General features: G+C 38.8%; 2 protein-coding genes and 1 long non-coding RNA gene across 13 annotated transcripts in view; 1 reads left to right on the top strand and 2 right to left on the bottom strand.

Moving 5' to 3' along the window:
* STARD3 (StAR related lipid transfer domain containing 3) overlaps nucleotides 1-2,476 on the bottom strand; it is a 43,202-nt gene extending 40,726 nt beyond the window's left edge. Inside the window, exon 1 of one of the 7 annotated variants that reach the window (XM_087945739.1) lies at nucleotides 2,336-2,476. The gene's annotated coding sequence lies outside the window, so the exon portion shown is untranslated. Of the gene's footprint in view, nucleotides 1-1,460; nucleotides 1,600-2,269 lie in introns of those variants that run through there. The other 6 variants (XM_087945734.1, XM_026679714.2, XM_087945738.1 and 3 more) reach the window with 6 other exon arrangements.
* Nucleotides 2,368-3,201, top strand: LOC148128992 (uncharacterized). 2 transcript variants are annotated; one of them, XR_015745683.1, is made up of 3 exons: nucleotides 2,368-2,595; nucleotides 2,739-2,832; nucleotides 3,063-3,201. It is a non-coding gene; the product is annotated as an uncharacterized LOC148128992 (long non-coding RNA). The 2 variants fall into 2 exon arrangements; XR_015745684.1 differs by having other exon boundaries at nucleotides 2,411-2,595; nucleotides 2,736-2,832.
* Nucleotides 3,202-5,474: 2,273 nt separating this feature from the next.
* PPP1R1B (protein phosphatase 1 regulatory inhibitor subunit 1B) overlaps nucleotides 5,475-15,241 on the bottom strand; it is a 78,873-nt gene continuing 69,106 nt past the window's right edge. For all 4 annotated transcript variants that reach the window (XM_026679723.2, XM_026679725.2, XM_087945745.1 and 1 more), the window contains 2 exons: nucleotides 12,621-12,749; nucleotides 5,475-12,056 (listed from right to left, as the gene is read on the bottom strand). In XM_026679723.2, the coding sequence (XP_026535508.1) occupies nucleotides 11,953-12,056; nucleotides 12,621-12,749 (233 nt within the window). In that variant the 3' untranslated portion in view covers nucleotides 5,475-11,952. The remainder of the gene's footprint in view (nucleotides 12,057-12,620; nucleotides 12,750-15,241) is intronic.

Here is a 15,241-nt window from a genome sequence, read left to right as displayed (position 1 = left end):
ACGTTTACATGTTTTACACATTTCAGAAGGGGATTCCACATCTTCATATAAAGTTATGAGAAAATAAAGAAGCAGAACAAACTGCTGTTAACTTGCTACAAAAAGGCATGCTACTGTTTAGGCATGAAGGCCAACTAGTAGTTGGAAGGTAAAATTATTAAACTTATTTATCTGTCATAAACTCCTTTTGCTATGAACAGCACAGCCTCATAAACAAATTGGGTGTGACAAACACAACTTGCTTGTTAACAAGGATATAGCAGTGTTTGATTACGTAAATGTTACTTGAAGGCAATGAAAGAAAACTCTAATGTTTTGAAACAACTCACTATTCTTTCCTAGATAGCCTGATCAGCAGAGATTGCAATGGCAAACTAGAAACGAAAGTGTATCGAAAAACCACCCAATAATAATAATCCTTAACTCTGTGTAAGAACCCTATTCAGATGAGTACAAACAACTCAGCAGCCCTGAACAGCAGAAAAAGGAATAGAGCATCAATACAGTATCTTCCAACAAAATGGATATCCATGCAACTTCATCAAAAGTGCCTGACCTCTCAACCCAATATAACACAAGCTGTAAAAAGGATAACACTACCAAACATTTAAAAAAAAAAATAAGAAATCACTAATGGACCATTACAACCACTTGGAATCAGTATAGCACACAAACTAACTAAAACCTTCCAAAGCATCCTAAGTTAACCAAAAGACCCGATAACCCCAGAAGAAAAAACAAGAATCATCTAAATGTAGAGTGTAAAAACTGCAACAGCCACTACATAGAACAAACAGACAGAAAACTAATAGAAACATCTATAAACACCAACTAGCAGTCAAAAACATGATGAAAAACTCTAACTTCACAACATATCAACAGCCATGGTTTCTGCATATCTTAGACCAGTGGTTCCCAACCTTTTTTTCGCCCCGCACCCCTAAAGAAATTTCACTTGAACCTCGCACCCCCTGAAATAAATAATAAATAAAAATGCCAACATATAGCAAATATACTATTATTTACCTGGACTTTTCTCGCACCCCCTGGAATATCGTCTCGCACCCCAGGTTGGGAACCCCTGTCTTAGACCAAGCCAAGTCCAAAAAGGCTAGAAAATTCCAGGAAGCCTGGCCCTCTAACAAATTGGCCATCAATAGGCACACATAGATATAAATATCTACATATTGTGCAAGAGACAATCAACAAGCCAAAGAGAGCAAAGCATCTCCACACCAGCAATCAGCACTCAGATTAGCATAGATTAACACCAAGACTATCATCAGATCAACAATTAAGAAGTAAACAATACCCAAATAAAAGAATTGCCAAATTCTTTGCCCAACCAAAGAGAATTGCTCAACCAAAGAGAGCGAACAGCCCTGAGCACTGAGAGAGCAAACTACTAAAATATAAACTGACAATTAAACTGCACCCCTTATTAGCACTGATGATGTCACCTTGTTTGGATAATGAAATTGTGCAAGCAAACCACCAAATTCAGAGGGCACCAAGGAAACCTTGCCCTCCCTCATTTTAACCCTGATCTTCAGATATTCTCCTTTATTGGAATATCTGTCCACCCACAGATGACTCTGCAGGCATATTCAGGCAGTGGACTCTAGCCACCCACTCTCAGCATAACCTACCTCACAGGATTGGTTTTTTTTGGGGGGGGGGGGAATGGAAGGTACAACAATTATGTACACTTCCTTAAACTCGGGAAGAAAAGGTGGGCTATAAATCAAACAGATTATAAATCCATAGAACGTGATTGCCTGTCTTCCCAATCTACTCTCTTTTACATGTTTTACCGCAGTGTTTAATGCTGTTGTCCAAAATATCTGGAAAGACAGCAGAGATTGGGAATTGTTGATTTATACCGTATTAGATGCATCTTTCAATCCATTAAAACGGTTGTTTCAATCTCTCGCCTTCCTTAACATTTCAATAACAAATGCCGTAAAGCTTAAAAAGATTCTATGTTATAATTCACTAAGTCTACGGAAAATTACCATAGATTTTGTCCGCCCGCGTAAACACTGAAACCCCAACTCTGCAATACAGGAAAAACGTTAACGCTGTTTTAAAGCTTACTACATTAATTAATGTTACATTATTTATTCTGAATAACCTATCGGGCAACACCATATAAAAGAACTGCTTTTTATTATTGAAGACTGGAGAATATTAAAGTATTAATCCATATGATTTAAGAGTGCCTGCAAGGCACGCTTTTCGCCGCTGCAACCACTGCATAAGGATTTACCTGGTCAACCGCTGCCTCAATTTCCCATCGACAAGGGGAATCAAACGAAAAAAAAGCGGAAGTCACCTCAATTTGAGTCTCACACTATTTCCGGTCACATGGTTAAATGTGACCACGCATAGCCGGAAGAGACCCCCCTCCTGCAGTTTCGATTACTCCGAACGAGAAACCAAACGGTGGGGCGGAGTCAAACGTTCTAAACCGGGCTGAGGGGGCGGGGCATGGAAGACAGAGTGGCATTTCTACTGGCTAAGGCGATGGGCAGAGGAGGCCACGCCCATTGGCTGAGAGCAAATAGATTTGATTGGTTAAGAAGAGGGAACGAGGTATTTCAGAGCGCGAAACTGAGTGTAAATAAAGAGGTGTAAATAATTTGGGGGGGCAGCAAACTGGTGATAAGAGCAAGAGATTTCTCGGATGTACCAATTAATGGGCGGCCAGTGACGGCATGCTATTTGCTTCCAAGCAGAACAACATTAACCGAAGAAAGAAAAACAAACGCAAGAGGGACGATCGGCAGCTCCTTGTGAAGAGGCGGAGTCTCGGGACTCTTCCCCGGAAAGGTTGGATTCTGGGAGCGTTTGCCCGCAAGCCCAGCGGGCACGTAGCTTGAATCCGCCTTCCCCCGTTTATATTCTTTGTTTAAGATGGCTGCGTTCCACTTTTGAGTTAGCAAACCGTAAATCACCTCGAAGAAGGCTGGTTCTTGGGTTGTTGTTTTTTTTTTTTTGTATGATTGTGGCTTGTCCCCTTTTGTGACTGACCCAAGTTTTTCATTCGTTTCTAATCTCAGCAGATGGCAGCACCTGACTTACCTGCAGATGGCAGTACCTGACTTACCTGCTCTGGGCTCGTTAGTATTTGGATGAAAGTCCCAAAGGTGCTTCCCCTCCCTCCAAGAGGCCACACAAGAGGACTTTCTGGGTTTTTTTATAAGACCTTTCGCTTCTTGGATGAGAAGTGAAACGTCTTTAAAAAAACAACAACACACCCCAGCCAGTCCAGTTGCCTCTTGGAAAAAAAAGCACTTTTGGGACACCGGTGACCTGGATGACTGAGAATCTCCATAGACATTTGGATGAAAGATCTCAAGAAGAAGAAAACCAGACCCGTAGGTTAGCCATAGGAAGTGAGAAGAAATCTTGGAATAAAGCAGTGGCAAATCATTGCTGCAGTGCTGGCCAGAAAACTATGGATCAGGGATATCTTCCATTCTTAAATGTGTGTGTGAGAGAGAGAGAAAGAGAGAGAGAGAGAAGAAAAGGTATTTACTTTCTTTCTGTCAGAGTTCTAAGGAACGATATGACCTCTGTTGTTTCTCGAGAGTAACCGTTCAACCTCTTCTCACTCTCAGGTCTATCTTAAATATTCGGTTCATCTTCGTTGCCATTCTCTGAACCTAATTTCTTCCATTTAAAATATGTGCCCAGAACTAGATGCAGTATGCAAGAAAAATATTGTTATCCCATCTGTTTCCATACAGTATACATAACTCAAGGCATCAGATACCTAATCCTCCTGTCTCATGTTTTCCTTACAATAACAGCCCGGTAGGCCAGATTGAGAAGTATTGGCCAAAGGAAGCCTGAAATAAGAGTTTTCTAGTTTTTAAGTCAGCATCTTAGCTGCTACATTAAATTGGCCCTCAGTACCAATATGTCCCCTATAGAGAGGAGTGATTACAGTACAGTCAGCGATATGCAATTTTATAGTTTTTGTAGTTGCATCATATTGATGGCTCACCAGTGTATATTTGATGTTTGTACATGTGCAGTTTCTGATGACTCCAAGTACAAAATTATAACCAAAGGAAACCATGTTTATAGACACTTTCATTGGGATAATCACCAATTACGTTCCTTATTTACTGCCAGCTTTGATCCCAAGAATTTCTGTCTGTATGTAGGGTTTTTAAAAAAGTTGATTATATAGAACTGCTTTTGATATTTTGGTGACCAGTTTGGTATAGTCATAGTGGTTAAGGGATCAGGATAGAAATTTGTAGACCATGAATTCTCATCCTGCCTTAGCATGAAGGTGACTGGGTGATCTTGGGCCAGTCATTCTCCTGCCTAGGAGGCAGGTAATGAGAAACCACTTTTGAAATAGTGCCAAGAAAACTACATTAACTTGCCTATTTTGGTACTCATAATGTCATACTTTAGGGGACACAGTGGCTCAGTGGCTAAGACGCTGAGCTTGTCGATCAGAAAGGTCGGCAGTTAGGCGGTTCAAATCCCTAGCATCACGTAATGGAGTGAACTCCTGTTACTTGTCCTAGCTTCTGCCAACCTACAAGTTTGAACGCATGTAAAATGCAAGTAGAAAAATAGGGACCGCTTTGGTGGAAAGGCTCCATACGCCTTCAGCGTTGAGTCATGCCGGCCACATGACCATGGAGATGTCTTCGAACAGCGCTGGCTCTTCGGCTTTGTGACAAAGATGAGCACCGCCCCCTAAAGCCAGAAACAATTAGCATGTATGTGTGAGGGAAACTTTTCCTTTGTCATACTTTGAATGACTTTCCAGTTTGAAAATTGTCAATTTATTCTATTGTTTTCTGCTCTTTGATCAGTTAATAAAAAATGTATGTCTTCCTGTTCCACGATTGCTGAGTTTCTTTTTACCTTTTGTGAATGACCATTTATTTATTTATTAGATTTTTATATCAAGTTTTGGAATTCCCAGTACTTGTTCTATTTAATGTTGTAGCACTTGTCAATCATTCTTTAGATGTTGACAGTTTGCAGTTATATTTAATAGCTGTGAGCTGAATTGCTTGCAGTTTTGTTAATTTAAATGATTTTGTCTTCATTTGGTTTCTTTCTGGTTTGAACAATAAAGCATTAAATGTGTATCAGACAAACCATCAGGAAAGTTTTAAAGCTGTATCTTATTTCTTTGGAATAGAGGCAATAATCACCATTTGTCAAAAACGCTTTGCTTATGTCTGTTAGATTTCCTTAAGAAAGGAGCTCTTTAGAGCCACTAGCAATAGGGCTTCTGTCCTTCATTTCTGCTGAAGGTGTTACTGGAAAATAAACACTTCTGCTTCCTACCTCCCAAAGCTATTTATGATTTGTTTGGTTTTAGTTTTACCTGTACCATGGTTAAGCAAATATTTTCCTTCAAGTACTGTGCTGCTTCAGTATGGAGGAAGAGGAGCTGTTGTTTTTGAGTGGGAGAATGAAGAATTCTGGGAAACTACAAGAAGAGGGATGAAGTTTATTCCAGCAGTCCAGTTAAATCACAGAGGCAACTACATTAAGCAACAGTCATATAAGAAGCTATTAGTGTAGAAGGCAATAGTAAACCACCCCATCATGCTTTTATCTCATCTTCAGGTGCTGGGTTCTTTTTACAGATGGCTGTGAAGATTTGTTGACCACTGCTCCTATTACAGAACACTCAGTAGGAACAGTGCGAAGAGAAATTTTTCATGATGTTGCTGTTGATATTACAATGATCTCATTGCTGTTCCCGCCTTATAAAAGTGAGATCTAACATTTCAGAGTCATGTGCATTACTGTTTCTGCTACGTGTGTAATGGAGCAATGATGGAAAATGATTTTCATGGTAGTCTTAACTCTCAGTATTCATCTTGCCGTTGCTCTTCCTCCAGGCCTATTTTTTATTTTAAAAAGAGAAGGTAAGTGCTTTCTGTAGAACTCTCTCACAAATGGTGAACATGACTTTTAAAGAGGTATAGCATCATTTTTCAAGAATACCAAACACAAGTTAATACAGGTAGTCCTTGACTTACAACAGTTCATTTAGTGACAAATGTTACAATGGCACTAAAAACTGACATGACCATTTTTCACACAAATCTTTGCAGCAATCCTCATGGTCACATGATTTACATTTGGATGCTTGACAACTGGTTCATACTGGAACTGTCATTCCAGTATCCCAGGGTTACGTGATAATCTTTTGTGAACTGACAAGCAAAGCCAATGGAGAAGCCAGATTCATTTAACAACCATGTTACTAACTTAACAACTACAGTGATTCACTTAACATATGTGGCAAGGAAAGTCATAAAATAGGGCAAAACTCACTTAACAAATTTCTCACCGAGCAACATAAATCCTGGGGTCAATCATGGTCGTAAGTCAAGGATTACCTATAAGGCCTCTGATTAAAGCCCAACCTAGAAACACGTGGGCAATAGCATTGGAAGTCACATATCTTCTTAGCCCGGCAACACAAAATGGCCTCGGAGCATGATGCTCAACAACTGGAATGGGGGAGTGAGCATGTATAATGCAACTGAACACGTTCAGTAGAAATTGGGCCGACCTTAGGCTCTAATGGTGTAATCATCATGGTGCTGATGAAATTCCAACATTTGTATAACATTTTATCGTCAAAATCTTGCCATTGCATCCTATCGCACAACAAGACAGGATGATCCACAACACGCTGCACAGCTCTCCTGGATAGAAAGGGCAACTTGATTAAGGAAAACAAGGCTGAAGGAGTGAGGATGCTTGAAAACAGCCATTGTATTGTATCCTCAAGTGGGGAGGGTGCCAAGAGCCAGCTGGTTTTACTTATTTCCTAGTAGAAGGCCAATTGGCTGGTTGTAAGTTGTTTTCTGGCAACAAGAATGTTTCTTGCTGTAGACATGGTCCCATCTGGGATCTGGCTTTAAGAAGGCAGTTCTGTAGTTACACAAAGAGATCATATTTTTCCTGTGAACTGAGGAGAGAGTCGAGGAGTGACGAGGATGATTAGAGAATTCCCAAACTTTCTATAAGCCCACAGTCCTACAAGATCAGTAACTTGAAACAAGGATGTTAGTTTTTAAGAAATGTGAATAAAGGTTTCATAGCTTAGTTAGCGTGGTACAAATCAAATAAGCAATTTGCTTAAAGTATAGAGCAATGTTTTGCTACAAGAATTCTGAAAATATGAATGTTCATCTATGCCTGTTTCTGTTTTAGGAAATCATTTCTACACCTTTAATAGATTGAAAATAATCAGCCACTCATATTTTTGACCCATTCATGCAAGAAAATGATAAAACCTAATTTTTAAACACAGTAGACATTGAGGGGGAAAAAGTTATATGATTAGAAATACATATCACAAAACATAGTTAGAAAAGGGTGCAAGCAACCTACATTTATTTAGATTATTAGGCTTTTATGTGCTCCATAGACATTGAAGGGTAGCAAATTCTTTAGTTTGAAAATAATAAAATAATGTTTAATAATCAAACCACCACAAAATCAATAGTATATAAGCATTACAATTATAATATTTCCCATCTATCTCTCTGGTGTTTTCTCTCAATCTTAGAATAATATTCTCATACGCCAAACCCTCTGGAAGAGCCAGGTTTTAGTAGCTTCCTAAAATTCTAAGAGACAATGGACCCCTCCCTGTTTCTAGGGCTTTTGTTTCAGAGAAGAGGGATTGTAATGAAGATGTGGAGTGACAAGGACACGAGCGACGCAACTGGAACATAAGCTGAACCTGACCATTACTTTCATCTTCATTTCCATCAGGAGTTGTGAGTTCAGAAATACCCTCAGGTATTTCTCTATAGGTTGCAGACCCACATTTTGAGTCAAAGATGGGCATACTCTAAAAGCTGAAAGCTACCAATTTTAAATTCTCATATTTGATCCATGGAGGTTAGCCAAGGAAAGTGTACTACTGCTTACAGTCCCCACAAAGGTGATCCACAACAATCTTCATCCCAGCCTGAATCCTAATTAAAAGCATCCAGATAATCTATTTCATCCATAGTTCTCTTTAACTACTGGTTCATCAGCTGGTTCAACCATCTTTCCAAGAAAGGGAAAATTGGAGGCAATTTAAAGCTTGGTCTATGGAGATTCTCAGTCATCCAGGTCATGGTTGTCCGAAAGATGCTTTTTCAAAAGGCAACTGGACTTTCTTGTTTTTCTTTGAGGACATTTCACTTCTCATGCAAGAAGTTTCTTCAGCTCTGACTGGATGGTGGGGAATGAAAGGATTTATATTCCTTGCAAACAGCTGGTCATTTGCATTCTTTTAGAGAGTCCTTGAGGCCACTTGGAGATTTATCTGTGTCATCTGAGTAGTGCAAATGGGTGTGGAGACAATACAGTCCTTTCAGAAGTTCCAAGAATTACAACATAGTCCTTTCAACAGTTCCAAGAAGGCTCCACACCCATTTACAAAGAAAAACAAAGTCCAGTTGCCTCTTGAAAAAAACACCTTTGAGGTAAAAGCATTGCTTCTTAAGGATAGGTGCACTGTTGCAAGTATCCTCTCTCCCAAAGAAATATTCACCAAAGCTCTAACCTAGCCTATTGTTACCTTTCTGACTGCTTTCTTGAGGGAGATTCACACAGATCACAGTAGTATTACAGTGAACCTGTTCCACTTCCCTGAGATCTACATCTCATAGCTTCATTAAAATTTCTGATTTGATATTCCCATATAGATATTAAATCACGTTTGGAGGGCACTGAACTGGGTTTTACCAACAACAAAGCTAGCAGAGATTAGGGTATTCCAGTGGAGTTATTTAAAAATCTAAAAGGCAATGCTGTTGAAGTGCAGCACTCAATATGTCAGTAAATTTTGAAAATTCATCAATGGCCACAAATTGGAAAAGGTCAGTTTACATTCCAATCCCAAAGAAGGACAATGCCAGAGAATGTTAAATTGCATTGTAGAATTGCACTGATTTTACACACTAGTAAGATCATGCTCAAAATCCTACAAACTAGCCTTCAGCAATATATGAACCAAGAATTATCAGAAGTACAAGTTGGATTTTGAAGAGACAGAGGAATCAGAGATCAAATTGCCAACATTCACTGGGTTATGGAAAAAGTAAGGGAGTTCCAGAAAAACATATGCTTCATTGACTAAATCCTTTGATTGTGTTGATAGCAACAAACAAGAAGCAACAGTTAGAACCAGACATGGGACAACTAATTGGTTCCAAAATGGGGAAAGGAGTACAACAAGGCTGTATATTATCATCCTACTTATTTAAGTTATATGCAGGGTACTTCATGCAAAATACCAGGCTTTGTGAATCAGAAGTGTGCTGGCAAAAATACCAACAACCTCAGATATGCAGACCATACATATCTATTGGCAGAAAGTGAATAAGAACTAAAGAGCTTCTTGATGAATGTGAAAGAAGAAAGTGTAAAGGTTGGCTTGAAACTCAACATTACAAAAACTAAGATCATGGAATCTTTTCCCCTCACTTCCTGTCAAATAGAAGGAGAAGAATTGGAATTGGATTTTATCTTCTTGGGCTTCAAGATCACTGCAGACAGAAACTGCAACCATGAAAGTAAGAGATGCTTACTCCTTGGGAAGAAAGCTATGGCAAACCTAGACAGCATATTAAAAAGCGAGACATCACCTTGCCAACACCTGTATAGTTAAAACCAGAGGTGGTATTCAGCAGGTTCTGACAGTTCTGGAGAACCAGTAGCAGAAATTTTGAGTAGTTCAGAGAACCAGCAAATTTCACCTCTGACTGGCCCACCCCCATCTATTCTCTGCTTCCTGAGTCCCAGCTGATCGGCTGGGTCTTCTTTTGTTGCCCCGCACAGGAGAACGGAGCTGGAAAGCAGGTTAGTGGGGTGGGGAGGGAATGGGATTTTGCAGTAACCTTCCCCTGGAGTGGGATGGGAATGGAGATTTTGCAGTATCCTTCCCCTACCATGCCCACCAGGCCACGCCCACCAAGCCATGCCAATCAAGCCACGTCCACAGAAATGGTAGTAAAAAAAATTCCACCACTGGTTAAAACCATGGCGTTCCAAGTTGCAATGTATGGCTATGAGAGATGTACCATAAGGAAGGCTGAGCGCTGAAGAATTGATGATTTCAAAGTGTGGTGTGGAGGAAGATTCTTGAGAATCCCTTGGATCGCAAGATCAAATCAGTCAATGCTAAAAGAAATCAATCCTGACTTGTTTGAAAGGACAGGTATTGAAGCTGAAGTGGGAATAGAGGACTAATTGAAGAAGACCCTGATGTTGGGAAAGATGGAAAGCAAAAGGAGAAGGGGATGGCAGAGGATGAGATAGATAGTGTCATTGACACAATAGGTATGAGTTTGGGTAGGCTCAGGGAGATAGTGGAGGACAGGGTCTTTGTATGCTGGGGTCCATGTGGAATAGAACATGACTTAGTGACTGATCAACAACAACAACAACAACAAAAGAAGTGGATCTTAAACTATTACAAAGTGTCCTACAAAGAGGAGAGGTAGACTGTAATAGCTATACTAACTGCACATTAAAGTCATGAAGATTGAAGCAGTGTAGAAGTTGAAGTAATACATAAATGAATATATAAGTAAGCAAAACTTTGCTGATTTCTATACACAAAACGCAGTCTTGAATATTTGACAACTGGTTTGCTTGGGCTGTGTTTGGAAGCTAAAACTAAGGTTTCCTAAAGATAAACATTGGGGGAATAATAATGGGTCCATCCTTCCCACCCTCCCAAATTTGTCCTAAAATTTGTTTTTATATACCTACTGCCAATGAACTTTGGTTTATGTATGTAGAGATTATCTGCAGAAAGTCAATATTGCAAAACTGTGAAACTTTTCCTTCTGAAGGTCCTGGCTAATGCATTAAGGAAGAACTGGTTTAAACTTTTGCTGTTGGCTCTTCCCTCCATAAAATACTCTTTAAATACAGTATTTATTTACAAAGCTTTAATAGAGCAGAGAAACATGGAATGGCATTTCCCAATACACAGAGAGAAAAGTGTGAAAGGAAAGAAGGAAGAAGATTGAATTATTCAGTGATTGGATCCAGAATTACAGCTTTCTCAGCATTGAATGGAGCAATGGATGTGGGAGATAGAGGTTAAAGATCTTTCTTTAGATAATTCAGCTGAACTCAGCTATAAATTCTAGTTGCTGAAATACTAAATTTTTATATTTGGTTTTTAGAAATCAAATGGCAATATCTTCAGAGAAGAAGTGCTGCCAGACAAGGAGTTTATTGTGCAATCAACCTCCTTGATGAAATTTTACATGGTTTACATAGGACATTGCTTCCAATTACTGCATAATATCTCTCTTGTTTTTCCCTCCCACCAACACACAATAGTTTCCATTTTTTAATAATGAAAAATAGCATAGTTATATAATACTTTTTTACTAGAACAAGGCTCTATTTGTCTGGAAGCACCTCAGCAATTATTTCCTTAGATAATTATTAATATTCCAAACCATGATCATATAATCATCAGGGTCTGGATGGGTGAGCAGAAACATTAAAAAAAACCAAGAATGATCATGCTAGATCGAACCAAATGAGCATCTAGTCCAGGGTTGAAGGTCAAACAATGAATGTGGGGATGGCCTCCTTCCTCCCCTTGCAGTGAAATCTACTGGCAAGGCACAATAAAAATAGCCATCCTGCCACGTCCACAACAACAGGCCATCAGAGATATCACGCCTTTGAATGTGAAGGTTCATTTCTAGGTAGCTTTTCATTCACCTTCCTTCCCTTTACCCCTTCTATTGAACAATTCACTGAACATAACCACACACTGCCAAATAAGATACAAATTCAGAACAGAAAAGAGAGTAAGAGGGAAAATAGTTGTTAAAGGAAGTAATCCAATTGGTCTTGTGAAAAATGAGAGATTGCCATCAACAGGATATCTCCCAAAACTATCCTTCACTTCCAGTGCTAGGTTGTGGTGTGGATTGGGGGTGGGGAAGAACGTTTTTCCAGTTTAACAGCACAGGGAGGTCTTTCTTTCCAGTCAGAGTGACTCTGTTCCATGTCATGATCTATGAAGGAAAGAGAAGAAAGATCAGGGAGAGGCAAAATCTGCTTTAAAATGATTATTGCAAATCAATGTAAATGTGGTTTGTGAATCTTGGGAATCCAAGTTTTGTGAAAGTGTGAAAATGTTCTTTAAAAAAAAAATCTCCAGGATTTTTATTTGAGAATTACAGCATAAAAATTGGAAAGGCAAAAAAGCTAGCTCATAGAATCCAGGCTGAGCGGGATGAAATCTTTGTTATACATAATTCCAACCCAGATCAGATTTCTCTTTTTTTTGCCTCAGAGAATGATTAGGGGTTTTGCATCTATAGAAAAGTCCTCTTTCCTTATGGTCCTAGAGCTGTCCCTGTTTCTCAATTGCCCTGGCTTCAAGATCCATTAAAACAAAGAACTGGGTAACTTATCCTTCTATCAAGCAAAAATGGAAATAACAGAGAACCCCTTCATAAATACGCAATTGGGACCTTTGTGATAGAGGAAATGCAACAAATTGTTTGCAAAAAAAAGAGAAGGCCTAACATTGTGCTATTTAGCAAGCATTGCAATCCAAGGGCCAGCTCCATTACCTGTTAATGGTGGATCTCCCTCTTCCTGTTTCACATCTGTCTCCTCTTCCAGGCCATCACCCTCTTCTGACTTATCTGATCCAGTAGGGACTTCCTCAACAGATCCTGCAAAGGATACTTTCTGCCCACCTAAAGAGATCAGACTTCATTGTCACAAAAAGAAAAAAGAAAGAAAAAACCTCCTGCTCCTTCAGAAAGCTCAGGGTTACACTCAATACATATTTCCACTTCATCATGATCCAGTCCTAGAGTTAAACCACCCTCTTTCTGAAAGAAAGATAAGCACTTAAAATATTTATTCAAATTCCACAAAAGCAACATACATAATTTTAAAAGCTCAAAGAGCTGTTTATATTAGTCCTTCATTATAGCTATTTAATCTAATCTACATATAAGGTCTATTATTCTCATCTTCATACAGGTAGTCCTCATTTGTGAACCATTCACAGTTTTACAATGGTGAAGGAAAAGTAACTTTGTGATCAATCCTTGCATTTACAGCTTTTGCTGGTATTTAATACAAGGAAAGTGAACTAAAATTGAAAAATTGTGATGGTTAACTTAGCAATTGCTTAGTTTAAGGACCAAGGTGCTGATTCCAATTTTAGTTGCACCTAAATGAAGACTACCTGTAATTGATTCAGTGATTCAGAAACTGCTGACTGCAGATAATTTATTGTTTTAGTACTACTTCAAAAGGTAGCAGAAATAGGGGAGGATTTCAAGGTGAGACAGAAAGCATATAGTGACCTGGGCTGTGGTTCACTGATATTTTCAAAATCAGCAAATCCTAGCAGAGATGCAAAAAGCATTGTGGGTGATGCAAACAAGTTGTTTTGGCAAATCTCTTTTACTCACATGCATTCACAACACACACACACACACACACACACACACACACACTTAAATTCATGAAGTAGCGCTTCACACAACATAGTCTCAGCAGGTCTCTCTTTTGCACCTGTATTTTCTGCAACCATCTTTCCTTAGGGATGCAGTTTCCATCTGGGAACCCTCAGTGATATGCTGAATAATTTGTTCTTTGTTAAGTTACTGATTAAAGTAGGAACATGGAAATCTTGTAATAATGGGATTTACACAACAGATTGTCACCAATAAAAGTGAGAGTAAAACTGCCTGCATTATCCTTAATGTTTTTTAATGTAAACTGCCAAAAGGAAAACATGTACAGAATGACAAGACTCAAAGAGATTCCTAAACTTGAGAGGAGGGGAAACTATTGTTCTCATTCCCACACATGAATATTCTCCATGCAGAATGTCTTGTCAATGTGACAAATTATCTTTATTTTACAATGAACAGAACTTTCAGACTTTATACAATAGTAGAATTGTCACAAGCAGGAGCTTTCAAGAGCTCAGAGAAGCAGTTACTGACAGAAATTCCTGGCAAAACGATGTCCCCTGAGTCACAAATAAGTGAATAAATGACTGAACAACTACTGCTACTTACATATCTCATTTGCTGTGCTGTGGGAGTTAACCTTTCTTTCTCAACAAGCCTTTGATTCTGACCATTGCAGTTCTGACCTTATGTGGATAGGAATTCAGATTTGATCTCTGCTTCTGTTTTCTAATTTGCCTCTGTCTGATGTAATTGCTATTTAGTGCCAGTGGGAATGTTTTTATTTTTGTAATTTTGCCAATTACAGAATAAAGGATTTTGGGAATATGTGGTGGAGCAGAAAAGTTAGAGCTCTTTTTAAAAACATGCTGTAGACTTTAATTTTTTAATGTCTATAATTAAATACTTTATACCATAATTTAATTTTTATTTCGATCATGAAATTGTTTTACTTTGTTTGATGCTGTAGGAATACATTTTAACTTGGTGTAATTATGGCCAAAATATTGTTCCTCAGAGATTATCCTCCATTCTTTGTGAAGTTCAATCACTGTTTCTCTTTGTGTATGTTATGCATTTTCTCTAGCAGAGGTGCATGTGGACAAACACTTAAGCACCATGCAGTTCCCAGGCTTCCCAGCCTGGTGCTTTGCAATGGAATGGATCACAACAATTACTCAATTCCATGCAAATATGACTTTTACAACAAATTGGAGGTCTATTGTTTGCCATTTGATAGACTGAAGCTGCTGGATTCTGTTGGAATGGTTGTCTTTAATAAAAATAACCTTGTTTCTTGGCCTGTGTGACAGGAATAAATGGAGCATACAGCAAATCACCAAAAGCCCTCACCAATATACAGTATAATAGTGAAGGGAGTGGTGATTGTGATCCATAGCATGGAACTATAATATCATGAGCATCTCCCAATTTTTATGTACAAACTATTGGAGAATAAGCAATTGCTCTATTTGGTGCATTGCTTTCCGTGACATTAATCAAAACACCAGCTGCACTTGCTGACAGTTAAGCCATAAAATGCATTTCAGTGAACCTTATTGCAGTTCAATTGACTCAAATGTTCTCTCTGCAAAAGCCAGAGAATTTGATGGATAATGGCATGGGGACTTGAAGGATTACAGGATTGCTGCACTGATATTGTATTATACTAATGAAGGATGGAGAACCAGTTTGGTGTAGTGATTAAATGCATCAGGATACAAACCAGGAACTTGTGAATTCTACTCCTGCCTTAG

Source organism: Notechis scutatus, chromosome Z (assembly GCF_049901735.1).
Source record: "Notechis scutatus isolate UNSWTSFEM ecotype Mainland chromosome Z, rNotScu1.2, whole genome shotgun sequence".
In the NCBI taxonomy this organism is placed as follows: domain Eukaryota; kingdom Metazoa; phylum Chordata; class Lepidosauria; order Squamata; family Elapidae; genus Notechis; species Notechis scutatus.
The sequence above is the reverse complement of the archived record's forward strand: the minus strand, read 5'-3'. Positions and strand labels throughout refer to the sequence as shown.